The sequence below is a fragment of the Solea solea genome, chromosome 8 (assembly GCF_958295425.1).
Source record: "Solea solea chromosome 8, fSolSol10.1, whole genome shotgun sequence".
NCBI lineage: Eukaryota > Metazoa > Chordata > Actinopteri > Pleuronectiformes > Soleidae > Solea > Solea solea.
Genome location: NC_081141.1, coordinates 9,058,393 through 9,070,641, shown reverse-complemented (window position 1 = coordinate 9,070,641; position 12,249 = coordinate 9,058,393). Strand labels below are relative to the sequence as shown.

The window sequence follows — 12,249 nt, the reverse complement described above, 5'->3', positions numbered from 1 at the left end:
AAAAGTGATTGCACATGACATTGTCTTTAAATGACATTTAGAGGTGAAAATAAAGCTTGATTGGCTTAGTAAAGTAAGTGTTGTTGCAGTGTGCAAAAACGAAAATGATCTTGTGTGCACATGATGATAACTTGTATGTACAAGATGATAAGAACACTGTCACGCCTTAGGGTGTCTGTAGGGTGTCTATTTGATAAATTATGTCAAAACCACTCCTTTGTGTTTCATAACCCCCAAGGGGATCCCTACCTCCAGTTTGGGAACCACTTTTATAGATCTTTTGGACAATTATGGACTAAAACTGTCAAAATTAAACAAATACGGTATATAATAAAATATTCACTGGGATCCTCATCAAACATGCTAATGTTACAGGAATCTATGACTGTGTTTATAAAGAACTGACATTCATATTCCCTGATCTGCATCAACCTATTCCCTTTATGATGACATAAACAACAAGATTAATAAACTGCTCCCTGTACACTGCACACCATCCTACAACTCACATAATGTTCCTGGTTCAGTAGAACTTTTTAACTTAACAGGTGTACTGTGTGTAACACAGACCTGCTGTTAGACCTGATGACATCACTGTGACGACGGCATCACTGTGACATCACCACAAATTCTCAGAGGATGATGCTTCTGCAAAGTGCAGCCTCTGTTACCATGGCAACTGATGTATCCACACTCATGCACCTGAGACAGCAAGCTGATTTTACATTCCAGATTTCAGAGGGGAGGAATGGACAAGAACAAAGGAATTTAAAAAAGAAATTTGGAAAAAAAGGTAAATAATAGAGGACAATATGGAGAGAGGGAATAAAGGAAAGGGAATAAGGGAGGATGACAGGAGCAGATGCAAGGACAAAAGAGTAACTGTTAAATCAAAGAACATGAAATCACAGACAGGAGGAACTGAGGAAGAAAGCAGGTTGGATGTATTATAAGAACTGCATAGAGCACTGCCCACTCTGCCACTCAGACATTTTTCCAGTGGCCACTCGTGGTACTACAACAAAAATACTCATGCGGCCCAACAAGCAATTTTCCCATTGAGCACAATAGTAAAAGTAAAAGAGACGCCTGTACAACTGTCCACAGGACATCTCGAGACATAGACATAGGCTTTCATAGATCTTTCTATTCAATATTTTTTTTACTTCATGGAGTTTCATATTTGTAAAACGTTCCTAAAGGCCATAAAAAGCCCAGAAATAAAATCTTACTTCCCAGAGTGACGTCACAGCTGTGTACGAGAACACCAAATCGCGGTCATGTGGCGTCTCGGGAACGGCGCAACTGTCAGGGAACCGTACGATATGAAAACTTTATGGGAAATGTGAATAAATCAAGGCAATGAGTTTTCATTTACATAAAAAAAAAATATTACGACAAAGCAGGTTTTAGTTATTTATTCGTCGCCTGTTAGCATTTATTTTCAAACGTATTGTAATGTTGGCGCACACACAGTAGGCAGCAGACGTTTCTCTTTATTCAACGTGCCAACGCAGACATGAACACGGGTTGTTGTTTTGGCCGCAACCCACGCTGCTCAGAATATAAACACAATTCCATGGCCGTTTCTCAATACTCAAGTAAGCAAGTATGTACTTGCTTACTTGGGAAGTATATACTTGAGAAGTACGCTGGGAGTATATACTTGCCAAGTACGGGAGTACACAAGTATGTGGCTGTTTCTCAATACTCAAGTATGCAAGTATGTATGTATTGTTCTGCTGTTTGAATGGTGGCTGGCGCCAAGTGCTGCAGCCTCATTACCGCCACCTACAGTGTTGATAAATGAACATATTAAATACTTTTAATAAATGCATATATATGTTGTTACATTTGAAATATTTAACTTCATTTATTAATTTATTTCTATTAAAATATACAATACAAAAAATACAATGTGGAAAATAGATATATTACTACAGCATTGTAGAGTAGTACATATATATGTACATATATATGACACATATATACAAATATATACTACTCTACATATCTAATATTTACATATTATATTTAAATACAGATACAATGACCGTGCGACTTTAATATAAATCTAACATTCAAAGTTAAAATAAAAAAAACATTAATTATATACAAACTTTCAAACTGTCAGGTCAAAACGTTTTCATTAAAAACAAAATAACACGTCAACAACAAATCTTTGGATCACACCGAGCATGTAATGACAGCGACGTCTGAGCCAGCGGATCATTTCATCAGGACAGGCCGAGGTAACGCTGCTCTGTGCCGGGCACAGTGAGCGCCGAGCGTCCGCAGAGGCGGAGCTGATCACCTCCGACAAACGTCGCTGCCAAACTATAAATACGTCATATCTTCATACACAAACCACATGTTTAAATTCTAAATGACTAATTTCTCGCCTCAAATGATGTTAAAACTTTGTTCCGGGACACAGAAAAATATTTATTTAAGATTTATATTTCTATTAACTGCTGCTATGCTCCGCCGAAATGTATTCTGGGATACATGGCCATCCCAAGTACGCTTAAGTCACCTCCGATGCATACTTGGTAAAAATGGGCGGAGCGAGAACACTTCCGGGTTTGAGAACCGTCCTCGCTGTTCGCTTACATGAGAATTGGAACAGCACTTGGACTGAGGCTGATGACGTTTTCACATGTACGGGAGTACGCAAGTACGCACAAGTACGCACAAGTATGGATATTAATGAATCGTGCAACTAACACATCCCCTTCAGGATTGTTACAGTATTATCGATGTATTAACAAGGTGCTGTGTTGATTCATTGAGGAGAGGAGACTGACATGCTGTTTTATCACTTTGTTCAGTCCTAAATGGTTTGCCTAAAAAGGTGTCAAAAATTATGCATATAGTTTTGGGTAAATATCATATTCATAAAAACAAATGGAAAAAAGTAAACAGACTAAACAGTCTGTTTCAAAACTTAACATCCCTAAAGGTATTCAATCAGCCCACAGATGATTTATGAAGTCTCCTGCCCTTTAAGTTGAAATCCTTCCTCTGATGTCCATCAGGTTGAAATATTCACATCTTCCGGAATAATTTATAGATTTATAGAACATGCTAATATGGGGAGCTCAGAGCCAGTGTATTATTTATTTATATTTTGACGTTTATTTTAAATATCCTGAGATTCCATACTATTTATATTCATATAATTAAATAAACTATTTCCACAATTTCAACAAAACGACTTAAGAACTAAACATTTAAATAAAGTATGGCCACTCTTAGATTCTGCACATAAGGCTACATGTACACTGCAGGTCTTCATGGCCAAATCTGACATTCAGATTTCTTTTGGAAGATTTGCTTGCATTGTCTTTCAAAGGTGACATATCTGAAAACTATATTTACACTGGCACATAAACACTTGGGGACACAAACCTCAGGTTGGGCTTGGCAACTGACCTGAAAATGGTTATTAGGTTGAAACAGAAGTAAGAGTGTTGTTATTGGTACGAAATTTAGAAATCCTCGCTTGAAAGCCTGAAACCTCGACATGAGTCCACTGGTTTCATCCCTTGTCTTTCATTGCACAGTTTGAAGAGTTTTGTGATTGTAGGTAGTGTCATTCGCTACTGTTGCTGAGATTTGCTAATTTTAGAGAAGGCTGAATAATAGTTTTGCTCTTGCAGCTACAGCATAAGTTGCATTGATTGTGGAATATCTGAACTGTCCGTTTACATGGTAGATTCAAATACACATATCTGATTTGAATCTGATTTATTCATTCATACAAATGAGGCCTCAATCTTATCTGATGATATCTGAAGTCACTGATTTAACTCACATTGGACATTTTTTTACATAAAATATTGGTGAAAAGTTCTGCAGCAACACATACAAGTTAACAAAATTCAAACCACCACCAAAGTCAAATGATGTAGTTAGAGAAGATAACTATGACAAATGAGAATAAACAGATCTTTTATTTTGAAAGGTAAACATCCTGTGGTGCATTTACAGCAGTTTTTTCAGTTTGAATACATTTTATTAATGTTTGTAAATGTTGTAAAATGCTGTGACGTGTTTTAAAATTAAAGTCACATCAAATAAACATTAAAATAGAAATGAATTCATGAATACAAAGTCACAATGTGTAAAACAGACAGGATGGAAGAAGCAGTTTTTCAGTATAATTCTTTATTGAATGAAGCACAAATGAAGAGAATTTAAATCCCCTATTATGAAAATAAATAAATCATTTTCTTCAACAGAAGCACAGAACTCTATCTGCAGCCGATTTCATCTTCTGCCGTTTTATTTCTTTACTGCTTCAAACCAGAAGATTTATTAATATATCTAATTTTTCTGGTGACAGAGTTCATTCAACTGATAAACACTAAAATAATAAAAACATGAGGCCCTCCAGTTTGGCACAGGATAATGTTTGGACAGAAGAGAATGAGAGAAGCCAAGGAATTAAATTAACCACCAGCAGTGCATTTGGTAGAGTTTATGTAGGGAAGCCATACCCCAGATATCCCTTTAAAATAAAAGCTCAATGTGCGAGTTAAGCAGAGCTGTGGTGACTATTTGGATACTTTCTTTAACAAGCAAACACACCTGACACCAAACCTCAAATACATCGCTCCCATTTTTCCCAGCTAGCCACACTCCCATTGTTTTTTAATGGGAGTCCCCACTATGCTAATGAGACATTAAAAACAAACATTTGCAAAGACCTTTCAGGTGTAGATGATTTTTGGCTTTGATAACTATGCGATCTGAGAGTGAAAAAGGAGTAATGACGATGAAGATGGAGAAAAAGAAAAAAGATGTCACTCCCGTTTCCTGGACCTTCTTAAGTAACTGCTGACCTGCTGGAATCGTGTGTGTTTGGACTGAGGGAGGAGAGTACATTGCTGAGAGGTCAAAGATCAAGTTCAGGCTAAAGGAGCAACTCCACCAGGTGCAACAGTTGTTGCCTCAAGAGAAAAAAAAGTTTTGCTCTTAATTTCCTTCTAAGTTGAGCCCTTAAAAAGTCTCATCTTGATTCAAGACAAGTTGCACAGACACTCAACGTGTTGGGCAACAGACAAGAAATAATAGAATCTGTGCCAGACTTCAACCATTTTAGACCAGATTTAAATCAGGACGAAGGGGAAGAAAGTGGCTGACTGTGGTTAAGACCTGGGGTTTTCAGACTTTCAAAATTCAAGCCCTTCTGAATCTAAATCAATTAATAATGAGATTAATGTGCTGCAGAAATAGAAGTTAAAACACCAGTTTCAAGACACCTTTAGGAACCAATATTCTGAAAGTATATTTGCTGCTGCTGCTGTTGCTCTGTGGTGGAGCTGAGCCTGTACTCTGTTGTACTCTGTAACTGTTTTTCTGGACAAATAACATCTGTACTGTTGATATATATACTGCTCAGTAAGGTTACTTCAATACAAATTACACACTGCAGGGCCAATTTAACCTGAACCTAAACGAAACATTGCAAAAAATACATGAAGAGATGTGATTCCATGTTCACTGGACCATTGATCACAACGTGCAGCAAACACCAAATTTGACCAGTTAATTTATTAACATTCATTGATCAAGCTAAATCTGCTCTGATGATTTTCTCAGTCAGCAAACTGGAAATATGTTACCGTTTTTTAATTGATCAGTGACATGAGCAGGATTATTAAACTCAGACTGTGTATTACTGCAGTGTATGCTGCAGAAGTAAATAGTCAACTGCATCATGCTTTGTAAAGATGTAAAAAGTATCACTCTGTGTACTGTACATGTATTTACAGTACTCCTACTCTTTTTGATTCATACTACATGATGTTGGCAGTATATACTGAGCAGTACATAGTGTTGGTGTGTACTATATAATGTAATCTTTTCCCAGAAGTTTTATTGAGTTGTGTGTGTGTTGTGAAACAGAATTCCAGGAGGGTCATGGGTCACAGGTGGGACAGATGAGAGTGTTGCTGGTCAGACTTTACTGCTGATCTTTGAAAGCATCCAGGTCGAAGGCTGTGTCCAGGAAACGGCGCAGCTCCATCAGGTGAGTGTTTTTGTTTCCTGTGGCTGGAGCTGACCCTGGACCTCTGCCAGCATACCTGACACACACACACACACACACACAGTGAGTTGAACTGACCCATCACTGTTTGTAAACTAAAACAAATATTTGTAAACTGCTCACTTTTCCAGACCATTGGAAAAATATCATTTTCACCTCACAGAAACTCAGGCCTCATTTGGTAGGTTTGTAGCACTTAGGCTTATTCAAATTAGGGATTTTCAACAATGCAATCACAAAATAACACATCTAAACACACTGATGAATGCAGAAGTGATGCAAAATTGCTTATTTGCTTCATGAACTTCGGTGTGAGAAAGTGCAGTTTACAATGCAACAAAACTTCAGTTTCCAGTCAGAAAAAACTGATGGCATCAACGAACATATTATGGACTGTAAAACCTTTTGTTAAGTAGCTAAAATCTGTTTTTCAGGTACAGCAGCGTGCTTGGTGAAGGCAGTGCAGACCATGTACCTCATACAACCAAATCCACACAAAAATCACTGAGCAATCATTCTGAAGCCTTCTATGTTGAGGAAGGTTATTACCAGACAGGCTTGGCTCTCTGGATCGTGGTCCTGATGCGAGGCTTCACATAGTCATAGTAACCCTGGTTCTTATGCTCCTCCTGACACCAAACTAGGTCTGCATTGGCAAAACGCTCCACCTCAGCCTTCACCTGGTCGAAGGGGAAAGGAGACAGCTGGAGAAGAAAAATGAGAGACGTTTAATTTGCTGCTTCTCCACATCAATCGGAAAAAAACAACTGATGAAAACAGTTACAAAAACGACTCAAAAATGTGTAAATGCACAAAACAATTTTAGTACCTGCTCCATCCGTATAATTGCCACGTGTCCTTCCATCCCTCTGTTCTTCCTTTCTTTGGTCAGCTCATAGTAAACCTTCCCCGTGCAGAAGATTATCCTCTTCACCTCCTCAGGACGCTCAGACACTGGGCCGTTATCAAGGATCAACCTCTGAAAGTGAGTTCCTGCAGGAGGAGAGAGGAGGAGCGTGGTCAAAGGTCACCCTAATGACTTCATATCTATAAACCACTGGTAAATAATACAAACAGCTGTAACATTACCAGGCAGCATCTCATCAAAGCTGCCCCTAGCCTCTGGATGACGGAGCAGAGATTTAGGAGTGAAGACAATCAGCTGCAGAGACAAACAGGAGGCTGAGTATTTATAAAATAAAAAGGGCAAACAGGTAACAGATATTGTTTTGCATCAGGTGTAAAATGGTGTTTGGAACAGATGAAAACTCAGCAATGATGTCATGTATGAGGCTGTTGTGTCATGTCATGGTTGTGGTGTGAGGACATGTGCGCATCTCACAGGCTTCCTGAACGGCATGAGGATCTGTCTTCTGAGGACGTGGAAGTAGTTTGCAGGGGACGAACAGTTCACCACAATCCAATTACATTCGTAGAGCTGACGCACTGCAAAGTCCTCTGTGATATTCTGGAGACAAATTGCAATTTACTTTTAAAAACTGAAAAACAGAAAATCGGTAAGTCTGGAGAAATAGAGAAATGTGATGAAAATCTCCATCAGGATCAGTACTTTCAGAGCTATTTTTATAATGAAGATGAAGAATTTGTTTCTGTGAAGAGCATCACTGATCTTCCTCAACATCAGTACTGATGCAACATCACACTTCTTCTGTGTGTTGTTATCAAGCCTCCGTTTTATCTGCTGCTCCACCAGTTGCATTTCAAGACCCTTCAGAATTGATGTATTTTATATGTACAATGAGCGCGCGGCTTGCTTCATCTCTCGTCATATTCATGACCTTCTGACTCAAGTTTTCCGAAAAGTCAGAGTTCAGAATGTCCTGTATACAACTTTACATACATACAAAACTTCATGGCCGTGGTATACTTCTGTGCACATTCCTTCTGTTGCTGAAATGTTTTTTCTGCTTGGTGAGCGGGGCTTATACTCCATGCGTGTTCCAAAATCTGGGCTGCACTTCATAATGTGTTGTGCGTTGATGGTCTGCAAAAATCCAGCTTGTGTCTTCATTGAAAACAACATATTCTAACGAGGAACAAACCCAGTCAGTTTGATGTTTGTAACTGAAACTGCGACGTTATGCTACTACTGCTCAATGAGGGGGGAGAGAGCAAAATATATACCCATATGCTGAGCGCAAGAACAAACTGGGAGCAGTGAATCAGACACTGAACACATTTTTCTGATCTTTAAACCGCAGTTTAAAAACAAAAAAAACAACGTTTTAATGTCAATACAGATGACGTGAGACAAGACTAATTAATTGTGTATGACATCTGCTATATAATATCTGCTATTTTATTTTGTTATGTTGGCATCAAAAGATATAAATAAATGAAACTTTAAGACCTATAAGCAGTGTTCATGTGATTTTACACATTCATAGTATTGTGAAATCAATTAACGCATAATAATCACGATGATCATAATATCGTGATTAATTCTCGGACAATAATCGTACCAAGAAAATCTACAATTGTCACATCCCTATTACTGACATACGCACGCGATGGCAGTTATGTTAATTTTGGCCTGACATGCTGGTACTCACTCATGCTCTGCCTAAGACACCTGCAAATACACAATGATACTGATCATAATTGCAATGCATTTTATCTAAAATGAATCTCATCCATGATAAGGAAAACAACAGGATTATTTTTGACCAGAACAGGACCTTTAGGCATGCGAGTGTGTGTATCTCACCGGCATGACATCTGGGTCATCATTGCACATTTGGAGGAATCTCTCTGGACGAGCTGAAGAATGTTCTGGACCCTGGAAACACAAGTCAAAATGGATTCACATCACTAGGAGGATTATTCTGAACTTGAGGACACACGTGTGTGCATGTGTGCACCTTACCATGCCCTCCAGGCCGTGGGGCAGCAGCAGCACAATGCCGTTCTGTCTGACCCACTTGGCCTGACCGGCACAGATGAACTGGTCGATGATGCACTGAGCCGTGTTGTTGAAGTCTCCAAACTGAGCCTCCCACAGGATCAGAGCGTTGGGACTTGCCATCGCAAAGCCAAGCTCAAAACCTACAGACACAGGAAGAGCAATGAGAAGTCAACCCAATGAGGAGCTCAAGATAACGCAAACAAAAGTCATGACATGTTAAAAACCATTGTAAGAGTTTTTGATGTGTGGTTGTATGAGGTACCAGACAGGCAATCTCTCCACCTGGTTCTTGGTACAGAAGGAGCATATAGCACAGTAAGCACTGACTATGTGTTCAGAATAACAGCAGTGTGTTTAAAAACGTGGATAAAGCCCACAATCCTTATCATTTCTATTTCAATGCATTGGGGACACTGCACATTATATTCTAAATCAAAACATTTAGAAAAATGTATACATTTTTAACTACTTTACAGAAAATGAAGAAAAATGAATAATCAGCAGTATATGCATTATTCTTTATAAACTGAAATATGTATTGTATAAACTGAAAGATCTTTAGGATTTAGCATTCCTGTGAATCCCTTAACTAATATTTAGTTGTATAACTTCTGTTTCTGAGAACTGCTTCACATCTGTGTTGCAAGGAGTCGGCCGACTTGTATGCTATATCACTGGTATGCGATAAATACTACTAAACTATGGTGTCGGGCCTTTTTATTACATACCAGGGATCATGGATCAGTTTGCCTACATCAAAATACTTGAAGAGGTCATTTTGCCTTATGCTAAAGAGGATATGTCCTTGAAATGGGTGTTTCAACAAGACAACAACCCCAAACACACCAGCAAGCTAGCAACATCTTAGTTCCAGACCAACAAAATTAAAGTTATGGAGTGGCCAGTCCGATCCCCAGACCTATTTCCGATAGAAAACCTGTGGGGTGACATCAAAAATACTGTTTCTGAGGCAAAACCAAGAAATGCAGGGAAATTGTGGAATGTCGTCAAATCATCCTGGGCTGGAATATCTGTTCACAGACTCCATGCAACACAGATGTGAAGCAGTTCTCAGAAACGTTTTGTAAAGAAAAATGCTATTTACATTGCTATTGTTTTGAACAGCCGATTATTAATTTTTCTTCATTTTCTGTAAAGCAGTTAAAATGGATACATTTTTCTTAATGTTTTGATTTAGAATATAATGTGCAGTGTTCCCAATGCGTTGCAAATAAAAATTATTATAAGGATTTTCTGCTTTATTCATGTTCAATAACACCCTGCTATTATTTTGTATCAATCACATCAAAAAAAAAATAAAATAAAAAACTTTATCCCTTTAATTTACAAAGACAACGCTGCAGACAAGAAAACCTGAAGTAAAACAGCAGAATACAAACAGTGGGGCCTGACTGACCAAGAACTCCATACTCGGACAGCGAGCTGTTGCAGACTGTGTAAGGCGCCTGGTCAGGAGACAGGTGGTTCATGGGAATACAGATCCTCTTGTCCACATTCTGATCATGGAGGACGTGATGACGGTGACTGAAAAGAGATAGTGTGAATCTGCAGGACAACCACACAGCAACTGACTTCCTGAAGTTTCTTTTGTACTTCAAAGTGTTTACCTGAAAGTCCCTCTCTCTACATCCTGCCCCGACAGCCGAATGTGGATTCCCTCTTTCAGCAGCGATCCAAAGGCCATGTACTCGCCAAGCGCCCAGTCCACTGTCCGGTTACGAATCATCTCACCTCGGCCTTTCAGGATACGACTCAGACCTGAAACACCCCCCCAAAAAAACAACAATGAAGTGTTAGTCTAGGCTTCAAGTCCTGAAAACTTGAAACAACCAGTTTGAACTATGTCCAACCTCCATGGATGGTGAAGTCCTCCACAGGAACAGACGAGGCTACCTGTCCTATGTGGTTCAGGTTTTCCTCAGTCAGACCAGTAGAGGGGCAGCTCATAGACTTGGGCTGTCCATCCAGAGTGAAAAAACCTAGAGACAACAAGATGGGTACATTAATGACCTCACAGAGAATGAGGAACAATCTAATGTCCATTTTGAATTCAAGCCAAGGGAGCTGGACCACATCCTGTTGTGGACAAAATGCCACATGAAAGCACCACATGTTGCTGGATAATTTGTGTTTGCCATAAATATAAATTGTATATAAAATAGATGTCATCTTCTTGTTTCAAAATTAAATCCCATTTTGAAGCCCCAATATTTGCAATGTGACATGCTGTCAATCACAATGATGTCCATATCATGTCATATGTGCTGTGCTTTATCATATATTTGCAAACGTAAATTTGAAATGTGAATCACAGTTTTTTTGCTTTGACTTGAGATCATGATTCTCTGGTACGATTCTTTTCACAAATCAAAATGTTTATTGCACTCATGAACAAAAGATTAGAAACCTTCAATTAGGCATTTGTGTAGTTTTTAAACAAGATCGCGATTTTTTAACGATTTATCATGCAGCCCTAACATGTTCTATTCAAGAAGACCTAAAACTAGCAAATGAGCCTGATGTTATAATCAAGTGAGAAGTAGGCTTATTTTCTCATACACATCACCCTCAAAACCCTAACCCTCACTTTTATAAACAGTCTTTTGTCTTTACCCGGGTTACTGGCAAGAGTAAAAATAACTGTTAGTGCTAACTATATTAATACTTAGGAGTAAGGCTGCAAAAATGAGTCAACACAGTTGATGTACATGACGAATTTGTGATGTAAAAAAACAAACAAAAAAAACATGTAAATGTTCTTTGGTGCAGGAAGTTCTGGGGGCAGGATCGCTTCACTGACTGCCATGTACTCATGAAGGATGTATGAATGCTGATACAGCAAACAAAGTCATTATGAAGAAGAGTTATGTCACAGGATAAGTGCATTAGCGGCATACTCTTAATCAAGAAAATAATTGAGAGAATAATGGATATATAATAATCAATCTAATTAGCTTCAGTGTGTGCTAAAACATTATTTATCTCTTCACTCCCTTTTCTCATATACACTTTTCTGATTTTCCCTCAACAGTTCAATAGTATGTGTGTCCTTACCAGGCCATGGAGAGTCCAGCCAGTGCTTAATGTGAAGGATTTTCTCATCTTTAGATCGAGCGTATGCCTCCTCACAGATCCTATCATACTTGGAGATCTCCTCCTACGAGCAGAGAAACAGAGAGAGACTGAGGACAAAGCAATGCTAAAGAGAGGCGTTTGTATAAATTTAAATACATACATTTGTTTTGTT

General features: G+C 38.6%; 1 protein-coding gene across 3 annotated transcripts in view; it reads right to left on the bottom strand.

Moving 5' to 3' along the window:
- Window positions 1-3,937: 3,937 nt before the first annotated feature.
- The window catches only part of ogdha (oxoglutarate dehydrogenase a), a 28,416-nt gene continuing 20,104 nt past the window's right edge, over window positions 3,938-12,249 (bottom strand). For all 3 annotated transcript variants that reach the window (XM_058635370.1, XM_058635368.1, XM_058635369.1), the window contains 11 exons: window positions 12,057-12,159; window positions 10,853-10,981; window positions 10,610-10,760; window positions 10,399-10,526; window positions 8,943-9,121; window positions 8,784-8,855; window positions 7,398-7,523; window positions 7,145-7,217; window positions 6,885-7,048; window positions 6,605-6,759; window positions 3,938-6,092 (listed from right to left, as the gene is read on the bottom strand). In XM_058635370.1, coding sequence (XP_058491353.1) covers window positions 5,972-6,092; window positions 6,605-6,759; window positions 6,885-7,048; window positions 7,145-7,217; window positions 7,398-7,523; window positions 8,784-8,855; window positions 8,943-9,121; window positions 10,399-10,526; window positions 10,610-10,760; window positions 10,853-10,981; window positions 12,057-12,159 — 1,401 coding nt within the window. In that variant the 3' untranslated portion in view covers window positions 3,938-5,971. The remainder of the gene's footprint in view (window positions 6,093-6,604; window positions 6,760-6,884; window positions 7,049-7,144; window positions 7,218-7,397; window positions 7,524-8,783; window positions 8,856-8,942; window positions 9,122-10,398; window positions 10,527-10,609; window positions 10,761-10,852; window positions 10,982-12,056; window positions 12,160-12,249) is intronic.